The following is a 21,341-nucleotide window of genomic DNA, read 5'->3' on the forward strand; positions in this document are numbered from 1 at the left end:
TGGCTTAAAAAATTATTATCAATAAGACTACTGCAATGCAGTTTAAGATATTTATTTGCTTCTGTTGTCAGTAAGATACATCCTATAAGGGATATAGTAAAAATGTTACTTGAAAGAATTCTCTGTAATACATAGTTGATACAGTGAGATTAATTTATTTCAGTTTGCTCTTCATTTTTTAAGGGATTTCTATTTTGATTTTTTTTCATTTTTGATTTGTTTTTTAATTACTAGGCCTTTTCTTTTCCCTTATTTATTTCAGAATCAGATGCTGAGGGTCCCCAGGAATTGGCAACAGGGCGCAGAAGGACAGTAGGGATACTAGATATGGGAGGAGCCTCTCTCCAAATTGCTTATGAAGTTCCTACCTCAGCCTCTGTCCTTTCTCCGAAACAGGTATTTTACCTTTTAGGGATATTGGGTTGCTACAAATGCCAGTATTTGGGAAAGAAGGTCACTGTTTTTTGACTTAGACCAATTTGCATGGATCCAAATATTTGTTCAGATACTCACTAGCTTACATTATCTTGGTTAGGTTACCTCTCTGAGCTTTAATCTCCTCCTGTATGAAAAGAGAATAATAATAGTATCCACTTCATGAAGTTGGGAAGATGAAATGACACCATGTGTGTAAAGCACTTGACAAACTTTCCAACATGTGCTAAATGTTTAATGTATTTTAGCAGTTATACTCCCTGTCTCCTGGGACTGCTAGAAGATTAAACATGATAATTCATATAAAGCCCAGAGTACAGTATTTGGTACATACTTGTTCATTAAATGTTATTTCCTTTCCCTTACTTGTGATTCCATTCTTGTGCTTCTAAATTCCTTACCTGACTAGAATGTAAAGAATATATGTATCCTGAGGAAAGAGTTTTATCATAGAGAGGAAAAAGAGCTGCAGACAGTTTTTAAACACCTGTTGTGTGCAAGGAATGAGACATATCGTACTGCCCCCAAAAACTTATTGTAATCTATCAGTGAAGACAGCCTGTGATAACAGGCAGACTATGGAAGCACTAAAATTTGATCTAAACCAGGGTTTCTCATCATTGGCACTATTGACAGTTTGAGCTGGATAAATCTTTGTTGTCGAGAGCTGTCCTGTGCATAATATGATGTTTAGCAGCATCCCTGGCCTCTACCAGATATCAGTAATGTCCCCACTCTACTCGTCTACTACATGAATGGGAGTCATGCTGGCTTCCTGGAAAGTAAGGTATTTACCTGGGCCCTGGATGATAAGTAGGCTTTTGCATTTGAAGGTTGAGGAAGGCCACCTTTATGGAGGAAATAGTATGCACAAGGGCACAAAGAAAGCAGCAAAGAGCTCAGAATGTCCAAGAAACGTTGAATAGCCTGTTGTAGTATAGAATTTTCCAGTATAGTAAGTCTAGGAAGATAAGATGAAGTTAAATTGTAAGGAGTCTTGGGTGCTATGCTAGGGAATTTTACTTTTATTTCTATAGATGGAGGAGAATCAGCAAAGGTTTTTGAGTAGGGCAGTCATATGGGCCTCAGTTTCATCATCTATGAAATAATTAAATTCTGAAGGTCCTTTTCAGCTCCATTATGTGACTGATAATAGATCCAATCTGTTTTTTTAGGAAAATAATTTTGTTGTCTGTATGAGAAAGAAATGTAGGTCAGGGAACCTTGGGTAAGAGGTAATAAGGGCTGAACTAGGCAATGTAAGTGGAAATGGAATGGAGGGCACAGATCTCAGGGGTATTTTGGAAAAAAACAAAACAAAACACTGTAATGTAATGGTGTGGGTAGGGCAGAGAGGGATACTGAGTGATGCTGAGGTTCCCACCTAGGTACCTGGTAGGGTAAGGAATTCAGTCACTGAGAGAGACCCCAGGGTAAAGGGTGGGTTGATGCTAAGCAAATGAGTATGGTCTGGAAGTTTGGGTGAGAACAATTTTCTGGTCTCTAGCCCAAGTCCTTGTAACCAATGAATTCAGTTTTACGTATGATGAATTTGAGATCTCTGAGGAGCATATATGCCTAAATATCCAGCAAGATTGTTGGGAATGTGGGTTTAACAATCAGAAGGGGTCTGTGCAAGGGTTGGAAATTTGGGGAACGAGGTTGTAAGACATTTTAGTCTTTATTTGTTAGTATGTAGTCAACAGGTAAAATGAAGGCATTGTTCTGGTAAGTGGCACTTATCCTTAAAGTCTTAAATAAAGGACTTTTTTGTTTGTGCAGATTTAGAAAGCAACACTAGTATAGAAAGTATACTTGCAAGCAACAAGTTAGATGTAGCCTGGTAATATAACGGTCTTACAGATGGATTTTAGGGCTTGGTAAATAACGAAAGGAACAATGAGACAAAGTACAATAGTGCTTTAAAAAATATAAGTAATCCTAAGTGCCTAAAGTGTTTTTTTTGGTACAATTCACAAAGTTGTGCACATTCAAAAAGTAATGCAACCACCACTATCGAATTCTAGAACATTTTCATTACCCTGAAAAGAAACCCCACATTCATTAGCAGTCACTTGCCATTCTCCTCCCTCTAGCTCCAGCAACCACTAATCTGCTTTATGTCTCCTGTGGATTTGCCTCTTCTGAGTACTTCACATAAATGGAATCATACAATATGTGACGTTTTGTGTCTGGCTCCTTTCACTTAGCAAAATATTTTCAGGGTTCATCATCAGAACTTCATTTCTCTTCATGGTTGAATAACCATATGACCATGCCATATTTTGTTTATGCATTCATCAGATGATGGACTTTTGGATTTTTATTTCCAGTTTTTGACTATTATGGATAATGCTGCTGTGAACATTCACATACACATTTTTGATTAGTCATACTTTTCAGTCCTCTTATATATATACTTAGTGAAATTGCTGGGCATGATAGCATTTTCATTAATTAAAAATAAATACATTCAAAACAATAATTTAATTTTACAACAGTATGTACAAATATATGTTACATTAAGCACATTAGAATGTGGGGGTAGGAATGGGGGTGAGTATGAGGATAAAAGGAAGTAAATAGACAAAACAGAAATGGGGCTTTGCCATGGTAATGAGCTGTGAACTGAGGAGTATGATTAACTCAAACCATGGACTGAAGTCAAAAAAAAAAAAAAAAAATAGACCATCTTTTCATTAGAGGTACTGTAAAATGGAACTTTCCCAGTCCTAGTCCCTGTCATAGGATACATTAAAGCTTCTTGAATAGAATTGTAAAAACCCATAGAATAGGTCTCAGGATGATCTTCCAAATTCCTGACATTTATTTTTATCAAAAGATTTTTTCTTTCCTGATGATAAAAGTAGTACATTCTCATTTTGGCAAACTGGAAAATCTGAAAAGTACATGCAAGAAAATGACATTGTCTGTAATGATTCTGCCTTGTATAGAACTACAGATCCTGTTGTTGTCTCTAATTTGGTATTTAGTCTCTGTACTTTTTTGTTCAGGCTTGTCATTTTGTGTCTTTGTTGAAAATAATGTTATGAGAATGAAAGAATGCTATAAGATATTTTAAAGGGTAGTTACAGCACACGAAGACTGGTATATTGGTAACGTCAGAGCTCTCTGTAAATCAACCAAAATGAAAATTCCCTTTTTTCTCTTTACATTGTATTATAGGAAGAAGAAGCAAAGATCCTGCTGGCTGAATTCAACCTGGGCTGTGATGTGCAACACACTGAACATGTGTACAGGGTTTATGTCACAACCTTCCTGGGTTTTGGAGGCAACTTTGCCCGGCAGCGCTATGAAGATCTTGTGCTGAATGAAACCCTTACCAAAAATAGGTACTTTGGACATGGGGATCTGTGCCTCTGAAATAGAATGTTGTCAGGGTGCAGATATTAGGAAGAAATACTCATATTCTACTAAGATAGGTATGTCCTTGCTTCCTCCTCCTTCCTGACCACCCTCGTCAATGGGGTAGTGTCACTACTAATAGAGACCCTCCATTGGTATTCCCACTTGGTCTAGGTTAGGGTGCATTCTGGTCTTTGCTCTTAGGACTCAGAAAAGTATAGCAGCTTACTATGGTGATCTCTTGCTGTGTCCTTTTTCAGGAATGGTATCACAGGATAAGTGAGGCTAAGTTATTAATTTACAATGTGCAGTATAATGTAGTTCTTAGCAGTTCCCTCTTGGTAGAAGACATATTTGTTCACTTACAGTGGAGTTGCATCTTACGTGGGAGTGAGGTTCCATAGTGCGCATAAAAGATAAAAAGCATGTGAAGTTAGAAATAATCTTCACATTGTTCTCTCATTAAGTCCAGAATAGCCAGTTTTTCCTGCAGCGTGGACAGATCACTGATTCTTCATTTGGCTACCACATGAAGTATTTAGACCATAATGTACAAATAGTTGTGGGTTTTTTTTTTCTTTAGTATTTAAAATTATTGTATCACTACGTACGTTGAAGAAAGTATAAGACAGCAGAGGTTTTTTTCACCATAAAATTACTTACCCTATTTGTTTTGCTAGAAATACTAACTTGAAGAAATACCGCTATTGTATTAATTACAATTATGAATATGGCGATTTGTAATAATTGGTCCACAGCAGTTGTCTTATTTGGGACCATAATAAAGAAAATACTGTCTCCTGATTCTTTTTTGTTTTTGTAAGTCTCAATTACCAAGAGGTCAAGGTGTTTTAGGAGACTCCTGTTCTACCGGATGATGGACGAATGCCTTAAAACCAAGCAGTGTTTGCATTCTGAAAATACTCTTCAGTCTGTACAGATGTTGCTTGGGCTGTGGAGCTCAGATCGCTCCTGCTGGCAGTCCAAAGAACAATTATGAAAGTTTTACACCAGTTTTGTTGTGTTCCATCTTTGCTAGCTGCTGTGTTTCCTTTTCCATTTCCTTCCTTTGTTGTTCTGCTGCCCTTTTCTCTTTGTCTGCTGTTTCCTGCCTCAGAACTTGCCGGGCTGTATCATGGCTGCCACCATGCATCAATATGTGCATTGGTATTTCTTGCCAACTTCCTAATTGAGAAGACTGATCATTCATCTTGTGTAGTTGCTACTCTACTAGAGAAACCCATGCTTCCTGGGATGTCAAAATGTAATGGTTCTTTCTTCTTAATATGACTTTCTGAGTTTTTTTAATGGTGTCACATCCTTAAAATAGGTTCCAATTGTTCCAGAACATTTTGTTGTGTTGCCACGTTCCCAATCCCTCCTTCAGTCTTTACATCATGGAGGCTTCTTCATCCCAGGAAGTCCACCCTTCAACGTCTGTCTGTTTAGGAACTGATGAATAATTAACTGCAGTTGACAAAGTTATTTGGTCTCCACTAATTTCTGTCCTCGGCCAGATTTAATCTCTTCAGGAACGGGAATATTGTTGCTGGGCAAATGCAGACTTGAAACAGCCAGAACCATGTAATGGCCAAGATGGGGATTAGAACTTGCCCCAACCTGTCCCTCCCCACGTGGGGCCAGGCAGGTCCTTCCTATGGCCAGCCATTGTCACTGACCACTGACACATCCTTCTCCTCAGGAAACTCCTCCAACCTTCTCTCTTTACCTTCTCCCAGGTGTTTTGCTAAACGTTAGAACCACACTCAGTGTGGTGAGATCTTGGCACTTCTAAGAAGCAGTGTAATGAAGACTAGATTGAGACCAGCAGATTAATATCTCTAGTTTCACTATACATTGGGAAATATACATGTTGATTAAAAGGTTGAACAAAATTTGATCACTGCCATATTTCTCTCCTTATCTTCCTCCTTCCTCCCTTCCTTCCTTCCTTCCTTCCTTCCTTCCTTCCTTCCTTCCATCCATCCACCCACCCACCCTTCCTTCCTTCCTTCTTTCCTTTGTTTCTGCTAAATTGAATTTGCTTAAGTTAAATGTTCATGTGTTGTGACTGCATGGTTGATACTCCATGCTTGTTTCTAGGGATGCCATATAAAACAAGATATCTGTGAAGCACATTCTTTGACCAAGTTTTTTTTTTTTAATTTTTTTTTCATCGTTTTTTTTTTATTTATTTTTGGGACAGAGAGAGACAGAGCATGAACGGGGGAGGGGCAGAGAGAGAGGGAGACACAGAATCGGAAACAGGCTCCAGGCTCCGAGCCATCAGCCCAGAGCCTGACGCGGGGCTCGAACTCACGGACCGCGAGATCGTGACCTGGCTGAAGTCGGACGCTTAACCGACTGCGCCACCCAGGCGCCCCAGACCAAGTTTCTTATAGGCATTTTTTAAAGAGGTTGAATACATTAGTGATGTGTTTTGTTTGTTATTGTCATTGTGGCAGGTTGCTGGGCCAGAAGACAGGTCTGAGTCCCGACAATCCATTTCTGGATCCCTGCCTGCCCGTGGGACTCACAGATGTGGTGGAGAGGAACAGCCAGGTGCTGCATATCCGAGGAAGAGGAGACTGGTCTTCTTGCGGGGCAATGCTGAGCCCCCTGCTGGCTCGCCCCAACACCAGCCAGGCCTCGCTGAATGGAATCTACCAGTCACCAATTGACTTCAATAACAGCGAGTTCTACGGTTTCTCTGAGTTTTTTTACTGTACAGAGGATGTGTTACGCATCGGTGGCCGTTACCATGGGCCAACGTTTGCCAAGGCTGCTCAGGTAAATTATTTATAGTAAAGATGATTCATACCAGCAGCAGCCGTTTCTCTATGCCTAACTTTGTGCCAGATGCTGTGCAAAGGGCTTTGTATACCTGATTTCACTGATTTCTTCATAGGAGGAGCTCTGTGAACCTTCATTTTACAGATGAGAAAGTGGACTCAAGTTAAGGAGCACACTGTGCTGTACTATCTTCTAGTTCATTAAACTTAGGTTTCCATGTATGTCCTGATCACCCAAATTATCACCCAGCGCCAAAATCTTTGTGGTGGCTAATGGTTTTTCCTCTAGCTTTCCAGTAATCTTGTTTAATGTTTGTGGTCAAAAGTGTCATCCCCAGATATCTTTCCCCTCACTTGGTATTCTCAGTTGTAATGTGCTTTTGGAAATGAGGTCACACAGGTGGGCAAGTCCACTTTGATTTTCTTGGTTTGTCAGGAGGCCAGAGTGGTATATAGAGTCACTTGGAATATTAAAAAGATATTGGGAAAAGCAATGTCAGGGGTACTATTTAAAACTAAAATGCAGAAGAAATAAAATTTCATTTAGAGCATATATAGGACATTAGCAGCTTATAGGCTTAAATCATTAGTTACCTGAACAGGTAAAAGTTTCTCTAGCTTTCTATAGCTCCTTTAATTTAGATTCATCTCTGAAGGTTTGCCTGTCTTTCTGATCCTGTAGAAGAGAAACTTATGGGAAGAATTTGACCTTGTATTTTATTCTTTTCTTTCTGCTTTGTTACAGTTCTCTAGGGTTCTCTGGATAGAAGACTTCCAATTTAATAATGTCTGTACTATGTGTATTATTCTGTTCCCTGAAGGCAGTCCCTAAGAAATATTGAGGAAAACCTGGTTTGTATTTGTTCTTTCCTCTCCAGCCTCCAGGAATACACTTATATTCCTTTTCCTTTCTAGCATCTAGGGCTGCCTAACTGTTCGTGGCCTACGTCTTTCTCTCATTTTAAAACTTCTTCAAATTCTGTTCCCTTGAACACCAAAGGGCTCAAGTTACTGCTTACTCAAATTGCCAGTGGCTTCATATGTTCTTTTTCCCAGGTGAAAGAGATAATTTTGTTCCCTTACTTTTTTTTTTACTTTGACTCAACTGTTATTTTCCCAGTGATACCTTCCCTAGCAACCATATCCAAAACTGCAGCCCTCCCCAATTTCACCTATTTCCCTTTCCTGCTTTATTTTTCCATGAGCATTTATGTCATGTAACACACTCTATATGTAAATGTGTACGTGTATACATGTCTTATGTATGCATGCATGTATATGGTTATTGTCTGTTTTTTATCACTTGAATGTGAGCTTCATGAGGACAGAAAGTTTTGTCTGTTTTGTTCACTGCTAGATCTCCCTGGCACCTAGAAAAGCACCTGGCACAAAGTAGACATTCAGAGGAAAGGAATGGTTCTTTGGGGAGAACTATAGCAGGGGAACAGGCCAGTGGTAGAATTTGACCATTCTGTTCCATCTGCTTTACTTCCTCATCTTACATAGTGTAGAATGAGGCTCCCTTTGGCTTTGATGTTGCTATTTCTGGTCCTAACCTTACCCCTTTCTGAAGCCAAAGAGGCTCAGGAGCCGTGTTGGGCTGGCTTTGTACTGGACTTGAGGTGATGGGAATAAAAAGGAGACCCTCAGGAACCTGTGTTCTGGCACTTGCTTTGCACAGTGTCCAGGGAATGAATGTGGCATTTCTGTTTTCCTTTGTCAACTAGTCACCCACAAGTAACTTTAGACATGGAACAGCTGAGACTGTAGGGAAATTAGTTGTGCTTTAATTTCATGTTCCTCTGTTTCTCTTTGGTTGTTCCAGGATTACTGTGGCATGGCTTGGTCAGTCCTAACTCAGAGATTCAAGAATGGTCTCTTTTCATCACATGCAGATGAGCATCGACTCAAGTGAGTAGCTTCCTTTTTTCCCTAAGATTGGCCTGAAAACGCAGATGGCAGATTATAATGAGAGAGAGAGAGAGAACAAGCGAGAATACAGATGGAATTTTCTGTTGAAGGAGAATCAAGAATTTGATTTTTAGATTTTGATTTTCTGAGTGATAAGGGCCAAAATAGTGAGCCTATTTTAGTGAAGCCAGGGAAAACCAGGGTTACCAAAAGGCTCATTCCAAATGGTTTGAAATCAAAAGTGGTGTTTTTTTTTAAAGCTTTTAATTAAAATATTGAACATGCAGAAAAGTGGAAAGAACAGTAACATAAATCCTCACCCAGCTTCAACAAATACCAATATTTTGCCAGTTTGGTTCATCAGTCCTCCCATTTTGTAAACATTTTAGTTAATACATTTTAACCATAAACAAAAATAGAATGGTATAATGAATTTCTGTATACCTATCACCCTGCTTCTCTGCTAACAGCTACCAACTTCTGGCAAATCTTATTTCATCTCTTTTCCCACCCTCTTACACAATTGGGTTCTTTTGAAACAAATCCCAGACATCATGTAATTACAGCAGGCTCCTTAAAAATAAGGACTGTTATAAAAAGAAAGAGAAAAACACAGCAATATCATTATGGCATACAGGTGTTCCTGCACTTTTGTGGTAAACATGAAGATAAAGTAGGCTCAGATTTGGCTCCACCTAGAGGCGAGGAAGGTGAACTGGGGAGAGAGATCCTTTTTGACATCCAATGGGAGTATGTGGAAAGTATTCTTTTTTCTTCTTCTTCTTCTTCTTAAAAAAAAATATTTATTGTTTTGTCACACAGATATCAGTGTTTTAAATCGGCTTGGATGTACCAAGTTCTTCATGAAGGATTCCACTTTCCCTATGACTACCCACACCTGCAGACAGCCCAGCTGGTATATGACCGAGAAGTTCAGTGGACACTGGGAGCCATTCTGTATAAAACACGATTCTTACCCCTCAGGTAAAGTGGACTGAACTGGCATCTTGAACTTAGAGGATATTGGTGTCTCAGAATAGGTTTCTTAAGTGACCACTCTCCCTCAAAAATGCATCCAAATTAACTCCCTTTATTACTATCCCGTGAACTATTATTACTAACCAGTTATGTTGAAACAGAAAGAAGGTTGAGAATTTAATCCGGAGTCTGTTCTTTAGCTTCGCAATTTCAGGAATGCAGTTTTGTTTATGCATAATAAATCATTCTTTAGGATTGAGCTCTTACTAACCAGTTCTAAGATTCTTACTGATAAACCAAAATTCATTCTTAGGTTATTGTAGAAAACATCTGACTAGAGAGCTAGGGAATGCTGGCTGTATAGAGCAGTCTTTCCTAATGGGTAGAGTCACTCTAGACATCATGTCATTGACTTGGAAGGCTTTTGGTGGGCCAGAATTTAGAACAAAGCACACAAGATGCTTTTAGGGGGGTATTGTCACTAAGCTATGATAGCCTGATGTCTTGCTCTATGTATATAAGATATTTGGGATAATGTTTGGGTACTCTCTCCCCTGTATTATTTCGGATAAACTAAAATGAATTTTTAATCTTTGCTGCCTGTTTCTTTAAACCCAATATTGTCAGAAACCAGGTAGCTGATAGATGTGAGAGAAGTGGGGAGCTGGAGAGTACGTGCTCTAGATGAAGGGCTGACTCCTATCATGCGGAAGTGCTGTCCCAGCATCTGCCAGTTGTCATTTGTCAGGACAAGCCAGAAATCCATATTTTATAAGCAGCGTTTCAGTTTGGAGATTCACATTTAGAGAAAACACTGCAGGTCGAACCAAACAAAAACGGATCCAGTATCTGGACCTCCAAACTGCAGCTTCTGTTCTAAGCAGGCAGGCTCCTGCACTTTGGTTTACATGTCTCCTCTTTTTTTTCCAGATTATAAAACAGTTGATCAGGCAACCACTTTCTTTAGATATATCCTAAAGAAAGCACAGGAAGCACAGCCAATTTTTTTAAGGATTTCAATACACTCTGATTTCTTGATTGGATTTAGGGACCACCCTATTCTTGTTAGAACCATAGTTACAAACTGTATGTATGTATTTACAGAATGGCATGGGACCACTGTTAAGACAATCAGTATTATAGATGATCAGTCTTATCTCACTGTTCACTTTTTTGTCTTCTCATTTTGTCCCCATTCTGGAGGACGTAGGCCTGTGAGGAGAAAGAAAGTACAGGAGGAATCACATAGGCCTGTGAGGAAAAGAAAGTACAGGAGGAATCACATAGCAGTCCTAGGGCTAGAGACGTTCTTCAGCTTTGCTTGGTCTGTGGAACTGGTATCAGCATATTTGCATGGATAGAATAAATGATATAACACCACTGGCCTTTTAAATCCGCATGAATGTTTTTCTTTGAAATTAACGTTACTTGTCACCTTCAAACTCTTGCCTAGGGATCTACGGCAAGAAGGTGTCCGGCAGGCCCATGGTAGCTGGTTCCGTCTCTCCTTTGTCTACAACCACTATCTCTTCTTCGCCTGTATCCTGGTGGTGCTACTGGCCATCATCCTGTACCTTCTGCGGCTACGCCGGATTCACCACCGACAAACTAGAACCTCAGCTCCATTGGACTTGCTGTGGATTGAGGAGGTGGTGCCCATGATTGGGGTGCAGGTAGGGCCATGAGGCCGGACAAGGACATAGAAAGCTCGAGTACCCCAGGGTTACTGCCCATTGACTTCCACCACTTTCTTGTACCGGCCTCAGATGCTGCTTTGCCTGACCTTGGGATATTTGGCCTTGGAATTTCTACCTTAATATCTACTTTAATTCCTTCTCAGTATCCAGGTCCTCTTCTCTAAGAGAAACCGGAATTTAGTCTGTGAAGAACTAAATAATGAGAGTTTGGTGCTAACAAAGAGGACCAACCTTAGTCCAACTGAAGCATGCTTCTACTCCTTTATCTGAGAGGTCTAGTGTGTTCCTGGCATCTAGACTTTCCCCCTTGCTAAAGCATGAAGTTTGACATTCGGCAAACTGGAAGCCTGGTTGAAACCAAATTTGGAGCATCTGATACAAAGCCGAAGACATTCCAGCAAGTGCAGCAGCCCCTTCTTTCTCTGTAACAGAGATATCATTTATGTGGAGATCCACACCCTTTCATAGGGATCCAAGATATTTGCATTTCGCTGAAACAGATATGAACTTCCAGGCAACCAAAATAACATAGTTTCTTTGCTTACTTGACAAAGAAGCCGTTATGAGTGTGGTCCAAGATCCCTGACGTAGTGTTGCTGATGTTGATTATTATATGATTTTAAAAGGGTTTAGAACCCCTTCTAAATGAATGGTCAATCAAAGATTTTGACAGTATCTTATGTGATACCTGGTATGACCAGGATAGAAAACGTTTCTATGACTATATGCCTCACCGGCTGTTTGGGCATTAATTTTTCTTTTTGAGCCTTAAGTGTGCTTGTAAGATGGAGAAACTGATAGGGTTGGAGATCTGGATTTGTCTGGTTTTAAGTCACTGTCTCTAGGCCTATTTTTATGAGCCCCTTTACAGGAAAACAAACAAAAAAAAGAGTTCTTTTATTTCACTACGGTCAATATGTAGTTTGGGAAGGGGGGTGTATTTGTTGTTTTTAAAGAAGGAAAGAACAACAGTATCAGGAGAATGGGCAAAGGCAATAAAATCCAAGGTCTTAATTTATTAATGTTTTCTGAGAAATAGAAATTTTCCCAATTTGACTCTTGGAATGTCTGAAAAGAAGCAAATTCTAAACTTTGAAAAACATAGATATATCTGTTAGTAAGCCACGTGGCGTCTTTCAGAACATTTGTAAAGAGTTTGCTCAGTCACAGACCACATTTCCATTAATGAGGAGAGAAGAAAGCCATACGATTACATTTTAATCCACTACCCTTCAGGAGCTTTGTTCCTCCTCTACATGTAGCCTTTAAATTGCATGAGGATTTCTTTTTCATCAACTCGCATCTTCCCCTATGGGATCTTCTTCATACTTCATCCTTCCCTGTATGCAGCCTTGAATGTCCTGCCCAAGAATATGCTCCCAGACTTGAAATAGCTTTCTTTTCTGTCACTTTATTTTTACGATTAGATGAGTAGAGGGAATCATCTCTGCCTTTAATGGGGAAAAAGTTGGAAATATTAAAACATAAATTTCCACACTGGGAACCGGAAGGAATTAAATGCCTCATAAAACAGAGAAAAATAAGCCGAGATCCTCCTAGAAATAAATTGAGATGAATATAAGTATGCTGTTAGTTGGTAGGTGAAGAGATGATGAGTCTTAAATTGTTTTCAAATTAAATAAAAATGGATCTAGCAAAAGAGTCTTATAGTTCCCTGTGGAAATATTTTTTACTTTTCATTAGGGTTCATGTCACAACAATTTCCTTTAATTTTTAAGACTTCTAAATTTCCTTGATCTTCTTTGACTTCTTATCTTTGTGTCACTGCAAGTGAGCCCTCGCCTTGTGATGGCTGCTTATAAATAATGTCCGAATGTGTTTTTTGCTAGCCAATGCCTCCTGAGGTACTCTTTCTTTTTCCCTCATCTTGGTTTCCAAATACTATTTTTTGGTTTTCTTGTAAGATCTGGTCAATGATCTTGTCAAAAGCTACCTAATTGGCTAATAGTGATCACATTCGTGTGCTCAAAATTTAGCTGAAGCAGGGAGGAGGTGGTGATGAGTCCAGTTTGAAAGCTCTTATTAATGAAGTTATTCTTCCTCCTGGTTATAACATTTGTTAAGCATTTAGTGTGTATCATATACTCTTAAGAATTTGTGTATATTATTTAATCATTATGACAGCCTTTCAGATTGATACTACTTTTTGTGTTCTTTTTATAATTGAGAAACTCAGGATACCCTATGCTTATCATTTTTCAATGTAAATGTATTTCTTACTCTTAATTTATTCTAAATAGTTTTTGAGTTTTCGTTTAGTGTGTTATATCCTGTTTATTACTTTGATCTTATGGGATCTGGGCTTGTCCTTGTTACCAGGAGTATGACTTCCCAGAAACCCATGGTAGAAATGTAAGATTTCTACCATATCCCTCAGATTTTTACCATATCCCTCAGAAAAACTAATATTTGTTGTTGATATTGGTTCCTGTGCTTCTGTCATTTGTTCCCAATTAATAATTTTGCATGATATCTCATTAGCGAGAAACATAAGCCATTTGTTCTCCAAGAGCCAATTACTTCTACATATTGCTGTCTCCTAAGAGTCTGTCTCCCTTATAGAACCAGTCTACCTTGCCTCTACACCTCTTTTTGCCCTCGGTTGTTAAAGATTTTTTAAGATCTCTATTGCATTTCTGCACTTTTCAGTAGTCTCCTTGTGAAGATAATTACAGTTTCATTAAATTCACATCCCACTCATTCCTTTGAATCTTACCAGCCAGTCTTCTTGATACCAGAAAAATGAATCTGAACTGCTTTAGTACTTTTATCATTAGTGAGACAGGTCACAGATGTCAAAATCAGAGTCCGTGCTGATAGGAGTTGTGATGCTTTATTAGCCTTACGATGGCACAACCCATCACTTTTCTCTGACTTCTTCTTACTAGGACATAATGAAAATAGGTATAATACTCAGTTATCTAGCATTACATTGACTTAAGTTGCAGTTAACTCTAAGCCAAATTTTACCATCTTTGTCTCTGTACCTTAACTCCTTGAATTGACTTTCCTTGGTATAGGGAATTTAGTCACTTTCCAACAACCTTGTGTTTATCCTTTAATGTCATCCAAAGGATTCTGCCTCCCTCTCCTCAGCCTGACAGCTTTCTTTAACTTCCAGGGCCTTAGGCTGTGATTATTAAAATGTGGTTGATTGAGTCTGCCATGCATCTGTTAAGCTCATCTTTTTAGTTATTAACATTTATTATCACATCCACATTTGTGTTGTTGAAGTATAGTTGACATATACTTGTTTCAAGTGTGGAACATAATGACTCTATTTGTATACACTGCAACATGATCACCACAATGAATCTAGTTTCCCCCATCACCATATAAAGTTATATGACATGCAACACAGTGTTATTGACTGTAGTCACCATGCTGAACATTACATCCCATGACATGACTTATTTATTTTATGACTGGGGTTTGTACCTCTTGACTCCCTTCTTCCATTTTGCCAGTCCTCCTTCTCCCCTGACTCTGGCAACCTCCAATCTGTTCTCTGCATTTATGAGTTTTGTTGTTTTTTTGGTTCCACATATAAATGAAACCATGTGGTGTTTGTCTTTCTCTGACGTATTGAACGTAACACCCACAAGGTCCATCCATGTCACAAATGGCAAGATTTCATTCTTTTTTATGGCTGAATAGTATCCCTGTGTGTGTGTGTGTGTGTACACATCTTCTTTATCCATTCATCCATCAATGGACACTTTGGTTGTTTCCTTATCTTGGCTATTGTGCATAATGCTGCAGTGAACATAGGAGTGCACATGTCTTTTTGAATTATTGCTTTTGTTTTTTTTTTTTTGTCACCATTTTTAAAAAATTTTCATATTAAATATAATTTATTGTCAAATTGGTTTCCACACAACACCCAGTGCTCATCCCAACAGGTGCCGTCCTCAATGCCCATCACCCACTTTCCCCTCTCCCCCACCCCCCATCAACCCTTGGTTTGTTCTCAGTATTTGAGAGTCTCTTATGGTTTGCCTCCCTCCCTCTCTCTGCTTTCATTTTCTTCAGATAAATAGCCAGAAATGAACTTGCCAGAAATAACCAGAAATGGAACATGGTAGTTCCATTTTTAGTTTTTTGAGGAACCTCTCTACTGTTTGCCATTGTGGCTGTACCAATTTACATTCCCACCAAAAGTGCACAATAGTTCCCTTTTCTCTACATCCTCACCGACACTTGTCATTTCTTATCTTTGTGATAATAGCCATTCTGATAGGTGTGAGAGGATATATCTCATGGTTTTGATTTGCATTTCTCTGATGATTATTGAGCATCTTTCATGTACCTGTTGACCATCTGCATGTCTTCTTTGGACAAATGTCTGTTCAGGTCCTCTGTCCATTTTTAAATCAGATTGTGTTTGTTACTAAGTTGTAGAAGTTCTTTTTATAATTTGGATATTAACCCCTTATCAGATTTATGATTTGCAAATATCTTCTGCCATTTAGTATCTTGCCTTTTTATTTTGTTGATGGTTTCCTTTGCTGTGCAGAAAGCTTTTTAGTTTGATATAATCCCATTTGTTTATTTTGGTTTTTATAGTCGTTGCCTTTGGAGTTAGATCCAAAAAATTATCACCAAGAATGATGTCAAGGAGCTCACTGCCTATGTTTTCTTCTAGGAGTCTTATGGTTTCTGGTCTTATATCCAGATCTTTAATCCATTTTGAGTCAATTGTTGTGTATGGTGTAAAATAGTGGTCCAGTTTCATTCTTTTCCATGTGGCTGTCCAGTTTTTCCAACACCATTTATTGAAGAGACTTTCGTTTCCCCACTGTGTATTCTTGCCTCCTTTGTTGGAAATTAATTGACCATACATTCAAAGATTTATTTCTGGGCTCTCTATTCTGTTGTATTGATCGAGCGTCCATTTTTATGCCAATACCATATTGTTCTGTTTACTATAGCTTTGTGATACAGTCTGAAATCAAGGGGCATGATGCCTTCACATCCATATTTTCATTTTTGAAATAAAATAACTTCTACTTATCGGTATTATCTAAATAGATGCTCTCCCTACCCCTATTAACATGCTTTTGTTTTGCTTTTTGTCAGGAGTGAAAGACAAGTGGGTGGTATGATTTAAGGAAAAGAAGACTGGACTTTACAAATAGCCGGTTTGGATTCTTAGTCCTGGCTTTGTCACTGACTAGCTCTGGTACTCTCTAGGCAAGTCACTTGCCCTCTCTGGTTCTTTTTTCATCTATAAAACAAGGTGGCTAGACAAGATGCTCTGAGGCTAGTTCCAAAGGAAGAACTGTTGGCCTAAGGAACTAAAGGCAGGAGAAAATGTAGGAAAATGGTAAGAGTTTCAGGAACAGGATTTTGGCCTTTGGTTTAAAAGGACAGGATGACCAAGAGAGCTGGTGGTCCCCTCCTACTTTATCACTGACATTAAGGTTGATGGGAATGGAGTTTCCAACAGCAATCATTATACATAAATTTCATAGGATGAGATTTTTATAGCTGGGATTTTAGAGTTCTGTCTTTTGTTAACCCCTTGGGTTTTATGAATGATAAAATTGAGGCCCAGAGCAGTAGTAATATGTGCAAAGTCTGAGTGAATGGTCTCCTGGATCCAGTTTTCTCTGGTTTCTGTACCACAGACACACACCTTTGAAGCTCCAATGAAGCTCCAATGAAGTTCTCATTGACAGAATCTTCCTGCAAGATTGTGTATTTCAAAGGAATCTATTCTTTATAATACAGCTGATTACAAGTAACCATGCCCAATCTTTATAACTGCTTCTGACATTCATTTGTGATGGCTTTGCTCACATTTAGGAATAAAATATGAAAGAAACACTTTGTTAGAAATGGCACCCAGTTGTTACCACATTTATTCTACCTTCTATATTTCTTTTAATCCTTTTACATTTTAGATGTTTCTTTTAAACAATTTGCTTAATTTTGTACAATTTTCTTAACCACAGCGTCTAAGCAATTCATTTGATGGTTATAATCAAAATTATTTAAAGTATAAAATGCCTATCAGATCTACCTCATTAATGAACTTGGCTGTATTTCTTGGGCAGTTCTCAGACTCCGTTACAGAAACAAAATGCTGTTTCTTTTTGCTGTCTTTAAACTTCTTTTTGTGCTAACTCAGAACTAGTATCTAATTTCCCTTTGTGCTGTGGTATATGATATGACTTCATTTGGGATAAAGAATTAAGGTAGGGGGCGCCTGGGTGGCGCAGTCGGTTAAGTGTCCGACTTCAGCCAGGTCACGATCTCGCGGTCCGTGAGTTCGAGCCCCGCGTCGGGCTCTGGGCTGATGGCTCGGAGCCTGGAGCCTGTTTCAGATTCTGTGCCTCCCTCTCTCTCTGCCCCTCCCCCGTTCATGCTCTGTCTCTCTCTGTCCCAAAAAAATAAATAAAACGTTGAAAAAAAAAAAATTAAAAAAAAAAAAAAAAGAATTAAGGTAGAAGTAGCAACAGATACTTCAGATTCTCCCAGATTAGCTTCTTAGGTCATGCTTAGTGTGAGAGTCCTGCTGGTAGGGCCATATGCTCTAACTTGTGAGGATTTTGTTGGTGTTACAAAAAATATTAGTTAAAAAACAAGAACTCTTTTATTATATACTAATAGACTTCCCTTGTATTATTACATAAGTGATTTTCTTTTGCTATAATTCATTATTTCCAGTTTGTCAGTACCATTATTAGAGGGACAGAGGAGGTCAACATCCGTTGACCCTGTGTTTCTCTGGAAGTCTGAGCACTAAGGAGAACCTTTTATTTGTAAAATTGAGTTATTACTCATAAGGGTTTTTTACTTTTAAAGTGTATGCAATCATGGCCTGCCATTTTTATAAAAACCAAAGTTGAAAAAAACTTCTGAATCACAGGATGTTTATAGCCATGCATGTATGACTTCAGGCAAGCTGAGGACGTGTCTGCTCCTGAGCCTCTCCTTTTTAAGTAGTGCAGCCACTTGTAGACCCTCTGGCAGCCTACCACTCTGGTTCTCCAGTATTAAGGTAGCCCTGATGCTTTCAAAGAAGCCCTTCCTGCAGAGGACTTGCCAGAGTTTGGCCTGTTAAAACTGCTCGTGGTGAAGGCTCTGCGCCTTATTAGCTTCATAATGCTTTCTCTGCAAGCAAGGATCCTAGACAAATACTTTGATTTCTGGTATTGCTGTCATTATGTTGTGTTTGAAATTCTCATTCCACAATTCCTCTTTTGTTGGAGCCCTGAAGTATATGCCTTATCTCTGTTATTTCTGCCTTGAACAATGAACTTTGCAGTGTTGAAAGGCATCTTTTTATTATGACCCACAGCTAGACACTCCCTTCTCGCTTTCAAAAACTGAAGGCTGCTTATGTTGCATCACTTTTGGGGGTTGCTAAGGTTGTATGGTTTTCGAATGCTTCACATTAAATAATTTTGCTCAACAGTTCTTAAAATTCTGTTAAATACGGTTATATCAGTGTTGAACAAAAAGTGCAATGCATATTAGAGATGTATTGTCTCTTCTGCAGGGACATAGGTATATGTGTTTCATATGCCTATATATAACCCACCATACGTTCCAGAACTGGAAGAATTGCTACACATCAACTGGTTATCCTAATGTCGTGATCATCACTTTAGGCAGTAGCTAATTGTTACCTCCTCTACAATGGGACAGCATTTGTCAGTGTAAGTTAAAAACAAGAAAATTCTAGATTGATAAGAAAGCCAGGTGTTTTCATTTCTCTTGATGTTTTAAAAACAACTGACAGAATTATTGACAGATTTTAAGGGAAATTCATTTAATCTTCTAGGTATATGATGACTTATTTTGAAAGGTGTCTGGGACCTCAATCGGTAATTATCCATTTTCCATTCATTCATGCAATATTTGGTATGTGTTTGGTGCTGGGAATAATGCAAACATAAAAATAATTCAGATAATCTCCATTTACCAAGAGCTCATAGATAGCCACAATACAGTTATACAGCTAAATGCAACCAGAATCGGTTTTTCCAAACTTACTCATCTTTAATAAAAGAAAAATGAAGAAAAACATCTAGAACTTGAACTTATTCATTCATTGCTACATTGTTGGAGGGAACTTTAGAAACACTAGCATTTGGCTTTTTGGGTTGGGTTTGGGAGTCATGAGATGATGGATGGGAACCTGCACCTCTGACCGCAGTTCCCTTTAAGAATTCTATCTAGAAGAGGTGACATCCCATTAACACACTAATAGGATCAGATTAAATGAGATAGGGTTGGGCAAATTTGGAGGGGATGGAAATAAGCTGGTCAAAACTTCCTTTTTTTTTTTTAGAATTATTTTTTTTTCTTTTTAATATGAAATTTATTGTCAGATTGGTTTCCATACAACACCCAGTGCTCATCCCAAAAGGTGCCCTCTTCAATACCCATCACCCACCCTCCCCTCCCTCCCACCCCCCATCAACCCTCAGTGGTCAAAACTTTCTAAGGTAACTGGTTTATTAGGGGCTAGGCCACGGGTGTCTAAACTTGTCTGCATGTTGGAATGACCTAGGAAATTTAAAATTATGTCTATTACTGCTTCCAGAGATAATGATTTAATTGGTCTTAGGGGGAGCTTGGGCTTCAGGATTTTCAAAAATTCTAATTTGAAAAAAATTAGAAACTACCTCTAGCAATAGCATAAGCCCCGGGGTCATCCAGAATTTTTTTTTTAATCAAAGACAAACTATTACTTTTGTTTTGCTAAGAACCACTTGAGGATGGTAGCTGTTAAGTCACAGTGAAATTCACAGAATACTGGAGTTGAAAAGGAATGGAGATCATCTTGAGACTGTAAATGGGCAAACCTTAGTCCATTTATGGCTCCCAGATGTGTTCAGCCTGTGTCATGTACTAAAAAAACCCTGAAATTAGTTGCCAATCCTTGAGAGCTTTCACATAAAAATCTAAATGTTTTGTTTCTTTAAATAATCAGATCTGACAACTCTAGACCTATAGAGCAGCAACAGGCCAGAGCTCAGCGGTGGTTTAGTCGAATAGTTGGGACACCTGCTTTTCCACTTTTCCACTGTCCTCACCAGCTGCACCCTAGTGGGCTTTTGTTTGGATCCGACTCTTCTACAAAACTAAAAACTAGCTTTCTGCACCTTCTAGCCATTTTTCCCAGCTCTGCTCTGTCTGAATGTTCTACAGTTCAATGCCCCTACTTCCTTCAAGTATTCCCTGTGTGGTGTGAGTTCTGGACTCCTCACCATCCTGGTCCCTTCCTCTGGAGACATACTTAGTAATCAGTGCCCTCCTTAAATGGGGTACCAATAGCGAAACACAGCACTTGCAACTGAAGTATTCTGAGTGCAGCTGTGACACTTCCATTGATGAAATCTGAAACACCACTAATTTTTATCAGTGTCATTACACTTTTGGTGCAAGCTGAGCCGATGGCCAACTGAAATCCCTGTCTTCTTTATATGAAATGATAGGATGCCAGGTTTCTCTATCCCAAACTTATACAACCTATTTAATTTAAATGAGGATGTTACATTTATATTATTTAATTGTATCTTGATGGTGCCACTCTGGAATTGTTTTGAGTTGTGACGTTCATCTATTATATTAACAATGTTGGGTTGTTCCATCCTCAGGTCTGATCTTTCTGATGCCTTCATCCAAATCACCGATTTAAAAAATAAAACTGAATAAGAGCCCTATGACATGTCAAGATAGACCAGAATTATAATTTGTTAATCAAAAATTTGTTCACATATCTTAATAGATGTCCAAGTACTACGTACACCATCGAGGCCATACTTTTCTTATCCATGAGGCTGTTACGAACGTCTCTCAGGAACTGATTCATACTATCTATTCTATGTGACCTAGCAATGTTATAGCAATCAAAAGAACTAGGTTAGTGCTTGACGAATCCAAGTGGGTTACTAGCGATTATTTCCTTTTCTAAGTACTTCTAAGCCATTTTGTTACATATAGACATTAAACTTGTCAAAATCTACCCTTTCCCCATTTTGAAAATCAGGATACTAGAAGACACTTATTTCTCGCTGAAGGCTGTCTGGCTACTTAAGGTATGCCAAGTCCTTCCCTTTGAATCTTCACCTGATGGAAGTGGAGACCATAAGGAATTTCTCCTTTTTTTTTATTTTTTTTTTAT

The 21,341-nt window shown here is 38.7% G+C and overlaps 1 protein-coding gene and 1 pseudogene across 1 annotated transcript in view; one reads left to right on the forward strand and one right to left on the reverse strand.

Annotated features, from left to right (window-relative positions):
* The window catches only part of ENTPD7 (ectonucleoside triphosphate diphosphohydrolase 7), a 51,863-nt gene extending 32,626 nt beyond the window's left edge, over window positions 1-19,237 (forward strand). The window contains exons 8-14 of the mRNA XM_086680619.1: window positions 263-396; window positions 3,622-3,788; window positions 6,267-6,591; window positions 8,419-8,504; window positions 9,327-9,488; window positions 10,936-17,400; window positions 17,649-19,237. Of these exons, the coding sequence (XP_086536745.1) occupies window positions 263-396; window positions 3,622-3,788; window positions 6,267-6,591; window positions 8,419-8,504; window positions 9,327-9,488; window positions 10,936-11,167 (1,106 nt within the window). The 3' untranslated portion in view covers window positions 11,168-17,400; window positions 17,649-19,237. The remainder of the gene's footprint in view (window positions 1-262; window positions 397-3,621; window positions 3,789-6,266; window positions 6,592-8,418; window positions 8,505-9,326; window positions 9,489-10,935; window positions 17,401-17,648) is intronic.
* On the reverse strand, window positions 4,775-5,892 carry LOC112854696 (receptor-binding cancer antigen expressed on SiSo cells pseudogene; annotated as a pseudogene).
* Window positions 19,238-21,341: the final 2,104 nt, after the last annotated feature.

Source organism: Puma concolor, chromosome D2 (genome assembly GCF_028749965.1).
Source record: "Puma concolor isolate L17-30 chromosome D2, mPumCon1.1.hap2, whole genome shotgun sequence".
In the NCBI taxonomy this organism is placed as follows: Eukaryota; Metazoa; Chordata; class Mammalia; order Carnivora; family Felidae; genus Puma; species Puma concolor.